The following is an 11,541-nucleotide window of genomic DNA, read 5'->3' on the forward strand; positions in this document are numbered from 1 at the left end:
GTCACGCCCGATGCTTGAAACATAAAACAAAAATGAACAAAGAACTGAGCAAAAGTAAAACATGTTCTGGCCGGCGCCGTGGCTCAATAGGCTAATCCTCCACCTTGCGGCGCCGGCACACCGGGTTCTAGTCCCGGTCGGGGCGCCGGATTCTGTCCCGGTTGCCCCTCTTCCAGGCCAGCTCTCTGCTATGGCCAGGGAGTGCAGTGGAGGATGGCCCAGGTGCTTGGGCCCTGCACCCCATGGGAGACCAGGAAAAGCACCTGGATCCTGGCTCCTGCCATCGGATCAGCGCGGTGCGCCGGCTGCAGCGGCGGCCATTGGAGGGTGAACCAACGGCAAAAGGAAGACCTTTCTCTCTCTGTCTCTCTCTCACTGTCCACTCTGCCTGTCAAAAAAAAAATAATAAAATAAAAATAAAAATTCTTAAAAAAAAAAAAAAAAGCAGCAAGTCTTTAAAAAAAAAAAAAAAAGTAAAACATGTTCTAATTCTGCAGCTATAAATAGTCAACGTCAGCTGGAGACAGCGGGCAGAGCGCCAGCCTGGGCGGCTCCCAGCTACAGCCATCTCCCTCCCTCCCGTGCCTGTCTCCCAGGTGGCCCTGAACAAACCACTCTCTCCAGACGGACCAGAGCAGGAAGGCAAGGCTGTGCCCAGCACAGGGAGAGGCGCTGAGGGGCAGGGCCCAGGGCTGAGAGGCATCGGAGACCCGGAGGCCGCAGGTTTGCGGGCAGACGCAAAGCGAGGGGAGGCAGCCCAGCGTGGAAATACCATGCAGCGCTGGGTTACGCCCAGCCGGGGTACAGGACTATGGGGGTGCGTGAGCAGCCTCCCTCCCCGCGCCCAAGCGAGCGATCCTCCGAGGCGTCGGGGCCTAAGGGCACGGGGGACATCACCACGAGCCGTCGGGGTGTCCACCCTGACAACAGAGCTGAGGACCTCAACAGTGGATGCCTCGGGCTCCCCCAAGGCCACAGGCACATTGGTCTCTCCCGGGTGAGACTCCATAGAACAAAGACGGAGTAGGTTGTAGGGGCCGAGCGGGATAAGCCACTGCCTGCAGCGCCGCATCCCATCTGGGTACCGGCAGGTTCTTCCACTTCGCGGCTGCGCCACTTCCCAGCCAGCTCCCTGCTAATGCGCCTGGAAAAGCAGCGGAAGATGGCTCCAACGCTTGGGCCCCTGCCACACACAAGGGAGACCGCGAGGGCGTTCCAGGCCCCTGGATTCAGCCTGCCCCAGCCCTGGAGGTTGTGGCCACTTAGGGAGTGAACCAGTGATGGAAATCTGTCTCGTGCTCGCTCGCCCTCTAACTCTCCCTTTCAAATAAATGAATGTTTAGAAAGAAAAAAAAAAAGATACTAAAAAATGTAAGGACATGGAGTGTAGTGGGAAGGCATTGAGATACTGAGCTCCCGACTCGGGTCCTTTGTGTGAGCTTGAGGGAGCCTGTTTTTCTCATCAGTAACACGGTGGTCACAGCTGCCCACCCCTGTCCTCCTGGTGCCAGTGCTAGGCACACGCAGGCGTCATTATCAACCCTAAGGACAGTGGCTCACGCAGCTGGCACGGATGGCCTTGCAGGCCCAGAGAGAGGCAGGAGGCAGAGTAGTTTACCCATCCATGCAAGCGGCCGCAGACTGACGGCCTCACACCCGGAGCAGCTCCGTGTATGGAAGTGTCCAGACCCTCCAGGCTTTGCCAGCACACGTGGACAGCCACACGCGTGTCTTAGCTTTCCCTGGGGGACCGAGAAGGCAGTACACCGGTGATGCCCAGAGTGCAGGTTACTGTTTACCCAGCTCACAGGCCTTCCCCGAGCTCCCAGCCCGCCCTCCACGCCCACTCCACCTGAAAAACACCACCAATCACAAAGCACGGCTCGCTGGAGGCCACGCCTGGGAGGGGCGGCACCTGCTGCGGCTGCCCAGCGGCCGCGGGCTAGGAAATACCACCTGTCTGAGGGCTTCAGCCAACACCAGGTCACAGATCGGCTCTTTTTAAAAGATTTATTGTACATAAAATAAATTAATGACCGTTCAAGCCAAAGCACAAGTGGCCTCTTAAAGTGCATCTGTGTAGAGGACTCGGGGCCGCGCCTGCCTCGGCTCGCGCTCGGCAGGGCGGTGGCTTTGCACTGAGCCCTCCCCGCCACGGCTCGGCCAGGCCTAGGGAGCAAACCACCGTCCCTGGCGGGAGCCGTTACACAAATAACACCAAAACCAACGGATGTGTTACTTTCCGTACTGCAGTCTCATCGCTGGTCAGAGTCCGGGGCTGGAGGGTTTGGGGTTCACAGCTAAACCCACACCCATCGCCGCACAGGCGCCCAGGACCAGGAGGAACCGGGGCTGCCTGCAGACCGTGTGGGCGCTGGGCCCGTGGACTTGACCTTCAGTGGGGCCGTCTTCCTTGCTTTTAAAGAAACCCGGGTACCTTTCAGGTTAGAAACACGTTCCATGAGGAGCTGCATTCCAGAGATGCAAATCCATCCAAAGGGAGGAAAGCAGGCCTTCCTCCTGGGAGAAGACAAAGGGGAGCCCGTGCACACTCGATCTGCTCTTTCTTTCATTCCCACCCTAAGTCACTTCCACATGTCTGGCGAGAACGCCAGGACCGTCATTCACGCGGCCGTGGGAAGAATAAAAACCGAAGCGCACGGGCACCCTGGCCAGGCCGGCGTGTCCATGTCTCAGACCCAGAGAGCGGCCCCGCTCAGGCTCCGGACACCCTGCCCCTGCTCTGCCCCGCGCGGCCTGCTCCGGCCCTTCCCGGAGCCAGCACGCGGCCTCTGTCCTCACGCTGGTCCCGGGGCGGCCGAGCGTCCCCTGGTCAGACGGAGGTGACAGTCCTCACTTTGGCCGACAGCGCCTGCTTGAACCTCCGCTTCAGGTCCTGCATGTTGGGCGACTTGGGCCTGGGGATGAGGGAGCTCCGGCGCTTCTCGGGCGTGTTGCTGGGCGGCTGCTTGTGACTCACTTCTTTGCACAGCACGTGGAAGGCGTTGTAGACGTCGTTGTAGTTCTCGCTGACGGACACTTCGTAGAAGGAGCAGCCCAGCACGCTGGCCAGCTGCAGGCCTAGCTGAGGGTCCACCTGCTTGATGTGCAGCAGGTCGGCCTTGTTGGCCACCAGCACCATGGGCAGCCGGGCGCCCAGGTGCAGCTGCTGCACGTGCTGGTGGAGCTGGCCGATGAGTGCGTAGCTCTTGTAGTCGGTGATCGAGAAGACGATGACCACCGCGTCCGCCCAGCGGATGCACCCGTTCAGCTGCTCGTTACAGCTCAGGCCGTCCTCGTGGATCTGAAACAGGCAGAGGGCACGGCCCGGTGAATGGCGGGGGTCAGAGAGCGCCCTGGCTTGGCTGGGGCCCAAATTCAGAGCCCTTCGCCGGCACGTAAACAGGTCCCAGCCCCGCACGCTTCAGCTTTCTCGACAATATGTTGATGCAGCTGCACAGAGCTGGAATAAATAACAGTGCAGCTCACCACACTCAAGTGGAAAATTGACCTGCCGGGAACTCCACGCAGCGAGACTCTGTTGTTGCACAAAATGGGAAATTAACTGGCTAGACAGAAAGTCTGGGGAAGCAGAGACAGGAGCTGGAAGCATTTAAAGTTGGATAACTGCCCAGTTCGGGGGCGGGGGGGGGGCTCCAGCAGCGCTCTTTTGTCCGTAGAGTAACTTTCCACAACAGAGGAGCGGCTCCAGGGGCTGGCAGACTGTACTAGATGTTCGGCTTTTACTGCCAAAGACACATATGTGGAAACGGACCCTCCTCCCCACAGCAAGGAGCGCCGGCCGGCTCCAAGCGTGGCTGGTCTGGGCTTTCCTGCTGTGTCTGCCCCCTGGCCGGGGGAGGCTGACGTCCAGCTACCTGCAGAGTCCAGACCGCAGTCGACTGGCCCAGCCAACCCCGAGCCTCTCACCTGAATTCCTGGAGTGTCCTGGACTTGAATAGCCAGGGTCTCGCCTTCTATCTGGACTTGTCTGGTATAGAGGTTGCCTACGAAGACAGAGACAAACGACCATGGCCTTGCTGCTCGCACAGCTTTTAAAAACATCACAGGGTTTTCTGTTGTTTCTTTAAATTAGGGGAAGATACGCCCTACACCAAGGCACAGAAAGCTGCACGGGTTATTTCCACTTAGTGGGCTCATCTCAGGAGAGTTCCTTGAAATTTTCTTCCTCCGCATGTGTGAGATTTTATTTTTAGTCCTTTATCATTCTTTTTAAGATTTATTTATTCATTTATTTATTTGAAAGGCAGAGTGGCAGGGAGGGAGACAGAGAGAAATCTCCCATGCTCCCTTCAATGGTCGCAACAGCCAGGTCTGGGCCAGACTGAAGCCAGGAGCCAGGAACTCCATCCGGGTCTCCCACATGGGTGCAGGGACCCAAGCACGTGGGCCACCTTCCACTGCTTTCCCAGGTGCATCAGCAGGGAGCTGCACTGGACGTGGAGCCGCGGGGACTGGAAGGGTCCCAGATGGGGTGGCGTAACCCTCTGTGCCCCAAGTTCTTTGCATCTCTGCCCCTGCTGGGATGAAAACGGGACACAACGAGAGCCGGTGCTCAACGGAAGCAGAAGCAGGGCTCCATGGCTCCTGGAGCTCCTGTTCCACACCCGCCGTGGCTGCCTCCGGGGAAGGGGGGCGGCGGGACGGATCCCCAGGGTGCTCCCTGCACAGGGAGGCGCCCCGCAGCTGCTCGGAATCGGGGTTGCGACCCTGGGCGGCTCTGCTCTGCTCCCCCGCCTACCACCTAGCTATTTTCCTTTGTTAGCAAAAGAGAACTTAAGGTTTACGACGGTCCTCCTCTGGCCTTTGCTTTCAAAGGTCACCCCTGAAAAGCGGGCGGCCCGCGGAGGGGGGTGGGGTGGGGGGAGGAGGGGAGGAGGAGGAGGGGAGGAGGAGGAGCGGCCGTCTTTTTTATGACTTTAGCAGGAGTGTTTGGAAGACAGAGTACAAAGGGTGCTTCCCATGGGGGTCCCACAGTGAAGACACGCCAAGGGGGGTGCTGTCAGGCCCTCGACAAAATGATGAATGGGCCGGGTGGCGGGGAGGGCGCCGGGGCGGGACCCCCTGTCACTCCCAGGTCCGGGCTCCTGCTCACCTGCGTTTCTCTCGTAGTCGCCGATGAACCGTTTGGTGAGGAAGCGGACCACCAGAGCTGCGGGGCAGACACACACCGTGAGCCCGGGACCGAGCGTGTCCAGCCCGTCCCCCGCCCGCAAGGCCGCGCGCCCCCCGGCCCTCTCGCAGCCCCAGCCCAGCGGCTCGGTCCCCGGCCCGCGGGCCACGCCTACGCCTTGGAGACCCCTCTCCGCCCGCGCCCGTGCAGCCGCGGCCCCCGCGCGCTCACCGGTCTTGCCCACGCCGCTGGCCCCCACCACGGCGATCTTGACGAGGCGGCGGCCGGCGGCGCCGGGACAGCAGTCGGCGGCGGCGCTGCCCGCGGCCGGGTACTCGGCGATGGTGCACATGTTCTGAATGAGGCGCATCGCCGCGGCGGCCCGGCGGCGGCTCCGCGCGGGCCGAGGGAGCCGGCGGGGGCGCTCGGCGGCCGAGAGCGCGGAGAGCGGCCGGGGCGCGGCGGGCAGGCTCCGCTCCGAGGCTCGGCTCCGATCCGGCTCCGCAAGACTCCGACTCCGACTCCGGCGGGGGCGCAGCGGCCCGCGCGCGCGCGCGCGCGCTTTTCTCCGGGGCAGACCCCGCCCCTGCCGCTCGCGGCCAATCCCGGGCGCCCTGCGCGAGGCCCCGCCCCCGGCGCCGCTCGGCACGCCCCCACCTCCGGGCGCCGGGAGTCGGTGCCGGACTCGTGCGAGCCAGGGCAGGCGGCGGCCCGAGGGCGGCCACGTGCGCGCCAGGCTGCTCCGCTGGGGTGTCGCGGTTCCGGGGAGCGCCGACCTACTGGGGCAGGGACGGCAGGGAGGCCCCCGCAGACCCCCGGCTGTCCGACCGCCGCCCCCGGCCCCTCCGGGGTACCCAGGGGCTGCCCGCGCCCTCCCTTGGGGCGCGCTCGCGTGGCCTGAGCACTTACGAGGCGGCATCTCCGGTCACGGTCACAGATGGGGCTGTGATTGCAGTCATTCACAAAGACCCCATGCGCGCCCCTAAAAGGTGACATTTGGCTCGTCCCCCCCCCACCCCCACCCCCGACCCGTTGGCCGCAGCCCCGCGGCTGACCGAGAAGTCGGAACAGAGCGAGTGCTCTCGCGCGCCCTGCTCGGCCAGAGGCCCCGCGACGGCCACAGACGCCTGGAGGCGCCCCGTCTGGGTGGCCTGGGGACGCGGAGGCATGAGCGCTGCACCCCAGAACGCTGGACCTCCGTCCTCGGCGGGACGATCTGTGGCCAGAGCTCTCGCACTGGAGGTCACTGGGGCCTCGGCCTCCACACGCGCACGCGCGCACACACACACACACACACACACACACGCCCGGTGTCCAGGATCGCGGCCGAGTGCTGGGCCGCCTGCATCGTCGGCCGCCCTGCCAACCAAGGCCATCTCGCTGCCCTTCCCCCGGGCCTAGCTGACCCGTGTGTCTCAGCCTCCGAGAGGAACCGTTTTGCGTCCATCGTGAGATTTTCGGGAACACGAGGGGAAGGAGACGGGGCCGCGTCGGCGGCAGGACACACAGTCCTAGCAAGAAACATGATACAGGACTCGGGTGATCCCTAGAAGTGAATAAATGCAGCTGCCCGAGCCAGAAGGGAGAAAAATATTCCAACAGTTCTGTGTGCGAGGTTGAAATCAAACTTGTCTAGAAATCAGACTTGCTGTTCTATAAATCAGACTTAACAAGGCTATAACGACAGGTCACCCCGTACTTTTTACCACGCCCACCTCCCCCGAGCCTGCTTCCGTGGTAAAATGATGGGAAATCGTGAATATTTGTGTAGCTGCCTTTCCCATGCACGCACATGCACACACACGCGTGCGTGCGTGCACACACACACACAGAGGGATGGAGAGAGAGAGATGGAACAAAAAGTTGTCAGGAGAATTTTTGCCTTGAGTCATTTTAGCTTCTGGGGCTTGGTTCTCGTTCCCATGAGACTGAACCAAACCTGTGATTTTTCTGTCTGTAGCCCAAAGTCTGAATTTGGAGTTCTTATTTTAGGTCCACATGATCCGCCTGTGCTTTAAAGAAGAGAGACGGAAGAACAGGGAGAGAAGGGGGTAGAAGAGAAAGCTACTCCAGTCCTGAGCAGCTGTCACAGGTGCCCCCCACCCCGGCTTCCCACAGTTAACACCTCTCAGAAATCCACGGGGTTGGCAAAGAGGGGGCAGGCAGGGCAGGTGGAGGGATACAGAGAGGAGCCGCAAGCGAGGGGGCCTGCCTGGAACAGCCTCGTTCTGCCTCCACAGCGGGGCAGTGAGGTGGTGGTGTTGCTCACTCCAGGAGCGGCTCCTGCCCTAAGCAACCCCAACACAGCGCTGCTGCCTGTGTGTGCACCAGACTGGGCTGCTGGGGTCTTGCCGGGGGTCTCCGTGTTGCTGTCATTGGTCGGCAGCTGGACTGGAGTCCCCTAAAGGCTCGGCAGGGCAGGATGCCCCTGACAGCTGCTTCTCCTCCCTCGCACATCTGCACCCACCGGCGGGCGTCACAGCGGCGAGCGCGCAGGCTGCACCCCCGCACGGCGCCTGGCTTCCCTCTGAGCCAGCCGGAAGGTGGGGAGCTGAAGCGTGGGGCTTGGCACAGCACCACTTCCTCGATGTCCTGCGGACCAAGCAGTCACCGAGCCCACCTGGACTGAAAGGCCAGGGCCGCGGACTCCCCCTTTGGCTGGGAATCATGTTGAAGACCTTGTGTCTGACTCACCAGGCATGCACTTGAGAGTCAGGAAAGCAAGGTCTTGGCTTCTAAAACTCCTGCAAGGTTACACATCCTATAGGAGACACAGCCGGGACCTGAAAAGGATCAGTGGTAATTGAAATAGCCCAGGGGTTCACAGTGAGGTGGTATGCTGTGGACTGTGCGCCAATGTTATGCACTGCTCCCTCCTCCTCCCTCTCCTCCTCCTCCTTCATCTCCTGGAGTCAACAGACATGGGGATGGGGGATTGACTGACATCTGAGACACTTGGGAAAGACAGAAATGTTTCTTACGCTTTGATTTGGTCTTGGTCTATGCGCATGCACGGGTACCCGCTTAGGAAGCAGGGACTCAGAGGTGGGCGTGGCCTGTGGCAGGCTCAGTTTGCAGAGGGAACATCTTTAGCTGCTCCACTTACGACCCAATTTCCTGCTAAAACTTGGTTCTCTGCCACCTACATGGGAGACCAGGTTGGAGTTCTTGGCTCCTGGCTTCAGCTTGACCCCGACCTGGCTGTTGAGGCCATCTGGGGAGTGAACCAGTGGATGGAAGATCTTTCTCTGGCCCTCCCTCTCTCCCTCTCTCTCTCTCTCTCTCTCTCTTGCTCTGATTTCAATTAAATAAACCCTTAAATGCCTCTTTTGCCATCTGAAGCAGAAAGCAATTCAATGCAGGGACTTACCTTCTTTTGACGTTGTTGGAAGGACCAGATCGGTGGCTCTCAGCTGGGTTCAAAGGAATGACCCCCAGAGCAGCGCTGCTGACCTGGCCCGCCCAAGGGAGCTGCCACCTGTCCCACAGCTAAGCCATCAGAGGCTACCTCTGCCACCATCTCTCAAAACCCAAACCTTGCTAGCCACGGCATAGTGGGAAATTGCCGCCAACACCCGTGCGGCCGTGCCGGAAGATCAGTACTCGCGCCCAGGTGAAGAGTGAGCACCGCCCGTTCCTAGACTCACCCAGCCGGCCCTCACGCAGCGGGTTCAGGAGCAAAGGGAAGATGGCTGCGGGGACGGGACACGGATGGCAATGGAGCGGCCCCTGCCTCTGTGCTGTGGGCCACTTGCACTAGGAGTTCCTGCCGTTTGCTTTTAAAAGCTAAAGAGACCTGCAGCTTTGGGTTAAAGAGGGCAGAAAACTGGTCCTGGGCTGCTCGTTTTCTCTGCAGTCTCTGAGCGTAGAAAGGACAGACACAGGGGTGTGAGTGTGTGGATGTCCTGCTGCCCCCGCACCCCCCTGCAGAGCAGGTGCACGTGGTGGGCGCACAGGGATCTCTTATTTTAATTTTTCGGACTTCCTGGTGGTGGAGCCTGACCTGAAAGCCAGAATCACTGATTTCAAAAGGCAGAGTAGGGCGGGAGGCAGATGGGAACTCGAGTAAATAAAAAAGCGCACACACACATGCATCTCTGGCCCTGAGAGAGACCACCTCCGGACTGGAGCACGCACGTGGGCTTTGGGGAAGGCAGGAGGGGAGGGGGGAGGGGCCTCCCTTGGTCCCCCCCCCCACATACCTCGGCTGGTTTCTATGGCAGCAAAATGGCTCACACTTGCCCCTTCCGTCCTCAGAAAGAACTCTGCAGAGCAGGCCCGTGCTACCCGGATTGTTCTTTCTTTTTCTGGATGGTTTCCTGCACCCTTCTCTGTCTCAACGTACTGTCCAAACGACAGGAAAATGTTATCGTCTTTCCTACTTAGGACAAAACCTGAGGATCTCTTCTGCTCTCGGTGACTTGAATCCTAATAGCCCAAGTCACTTTTCCGGGGACGTAGGGCACTCGCTTGACAAGCAGTGGGATGACAGCCGCTCTGCTCACTCAAGTTGTGAGTTCCTACCGTGGCCTCGCCGGTTCGTAGGAAAAACCCCAGCGCCTGTTTCTGAAGCTGTTGGAACATTGAACGACCTTAGGAACTGACGACCCTGCATTGTTAATAAAGCCACTCTTAGGAATGAAAAGTCTCATAATACTGCAAAAAGATGGCGGCAATGTCCTTTCTCTCCCCCCACGGGAAGACTCCTACGCCCTCCTCTCTCTGACCACCATGTGTCCAGGACATAGAGGAGACTTGGCCTTGCTCGCCCGGGCACGAGCACCCTGCGGAAGCCAGCAGGCCTCCGTGCCGGGAGAAGGCGCGGGGGGAGGCTGCCAGGTGGGCCAGGTGAGCCCTCTAAGGAGCCCTCGGGTTTCAGATTCCTAAGTAGATTGTGCACACCTGCCACACGCCCTCTGCCCGCCCTGGGAGTGCAGGGAGGGCCCCCCGGGGAGAGGCTAGGTGCTTTGTGGAGGGCGGGGGTGGGGATGAGGAGCAGGTGAGGAGACTGGCAGGGCACAGTTTGAAGTGCAAGGCGATGGCACGTTGGGGGTGGGGGCGGCTGTGGGTGGCCAGTGAGTCTCAGGGCGTAGAGTGGTCATGGGTCCCTAATGGAGGATAAGCCAGGGGGATGGCAGCAGGTGGAGGGGGGAGGGAGAGAATGGAGCAAGTGGCACCTGTGAAAGTGCTCGGGCAAGAGACAAAGGAAGCAGGGAGCAGGGGGGAGCCTGCAGCCCGAGGTGGGGGCAGGGCACAGCTCGCGGAGCCAGGGCTGAGTTGCTTTGGACTTTGACGAGTGGTCCATCCTGGAACTGAGCAAGGGGTGAGCCAAGGCTGTCCCTGGGGAGCCTGCCCAAAGCGGGTGCAGATGACCAGTTCCTGAAGCTGCCTGCAGGCAGCCACATGGCCTCCTGGGCCGAGAGGCTGTGCGAGCAGAAACGCGAGGCGGCCTGGGAGCCCAGGAGGCAAGGCTGCACAGCCCTCCCCTTCTGGGTTCAGTGCACCTGCTGTGCGCCTGGATGACGTTGTACCCCTAGTAGACACTTGCTGAATACGATGAAGCAACGGGAGCGGGCTGCACGCAGGAACGCACCGGCGCAGCTTTCTGTGTTCACGGTCCCGGGTGGCTCTTACGGGACTCGCACACTTCCCCTGCGTCGACAACCCAGACAGAGGAGCACAGGCTGTGTGCCTGGCGCTGCTCGAAGTGCCCCGCTCACAGGGGCTCCCCCTGCTGACAGAGCTGGGGTCCAGGCCCAGGGAGTGGGCAGTCGGCTCAGGAAGCGGGCGAGGCCAGTGGGAACCCAGACAGCCTGGCTCCAGAGGCCCAGGGCTCCTAATCTGCTGCCCACTGCTCTCCCTGCTGGCTCCGGGAAGCCCCTTTATCGCCCCTTTTTATCTCTTCAGGTGGAGGAGGCTTGCACTTGGATTGGAATTTGTGAAATGCAGGGATGAAGAGAGTTGTGGGGGGGAGGCTGGAGTCCTGGGGTGTGTGTGTGATTGTCTGTGTGAGTGTGTGCCTGTGTGTGTGTGTGCATGTGTGTGTGGTGGTACAGGCAGCCCCGCCCAGATCATAACTTCGAGATGGTGACCAGCCATGATGTTACCTCCCTTCGGTCCGCAGGAGAAATTTAGCTTGGGTTGCTGAGAGCGGTGCAGCCGAGCGAGGCCTCCAGCCCGTCCCCAGCCAAGGCGGCGGGGGAGGGATCGCTGCTTGAATTCCATGCAGACATCCAGAAGTCCCAAGGCCTGGAAGAGAAGCCACTCAGCATGGGAGGTGTGGCGTGGCCTGCAGTCCCACGCCAGCCATGAGCGGGGGCTCTCTACAAGGCGCAGAAGACAGCAAAGCGGCGGTGCTGTCTCCCTTGGTGTTTTGCTTCTCCGCCTTCTGTCGGTCTGTTACATAA

General features: G+C 60.7%; 1 protein-coding gene across 1 annotated transcript; it reads right to left on the minus strand.

Annotated features, from left to right (window-relative positions):
- Positions 1-1,996: 1,996 nt before the first annotated feature.
- RASL11B (RAS like family 11 member B) lies at positions 1,997-5,685 on the minus strand. Its single transcript, XM_002721792.6, has 4 exons — positions 5,366-5,685; positions 5,117-5,173; positions 3,931-4,007; positions 1,997-3,304 (listed from the first exon to the last, which is right to left on the minus strand). Exons 1-4 carry the CDS (start codon positions 5,502-5,504, stop codon positions 2,834-2,836), a joined length of 744 nt encoding a protein of 247 aa, XP_002721838.3. The 5' UTR covers positions 5,505-5,685; the 3' UTR covers positions 1,997-2,833.
- Between the last annotated feature and the right edge of the window lie 5,856 nt (positions 5,686-11,541).

The sequence above is a fragment of the Oryctolagus cuniculus genome, chromosome 8 (assembly GCF_051225735.1).
Source record: "Oryctolagus cuniculus isolate XC-2025 breed Fujian yellow rabbit chromosome 8, ASM5122573v1, whole genome shotgun sequence".
Taxonomy (NCBI): domain Eukaryota; kingdom Metazoa; phylum Chordata; class Mammalia; order Lagomorpha; family Leporidae; genus Oryctolagus; species Oryctolagus cuniculus.

What these genes read in the sequence shown, in the direction of transcription:
- RASL11B (XM_002721792.6), bottom strand. Translation starts at nt 5,504, where the DNA reads ATGCGCCTCATTCAGAACATGTGCACCATCGCCGAGTACCCGGCCGCG. An exon ending in CAGCGGCGTGGGCAAGACCG is followed by an intron (nt 5,174 to 5,365) that starts GTGAGCGCGCGG and finishes TCTGCCCCGCAG; the next exon opens with CTCTGGTGGTCCGCTTCCTC. An exon ending in CGACTACGAGAGAAACGCAG is followed by an intron (nt 4,008 to 5,116) that starts GTGAGCAGGAGC and finishes CTGTCTTCGTAG; the next exon opens with GCAACCTCTATACCAGACAA.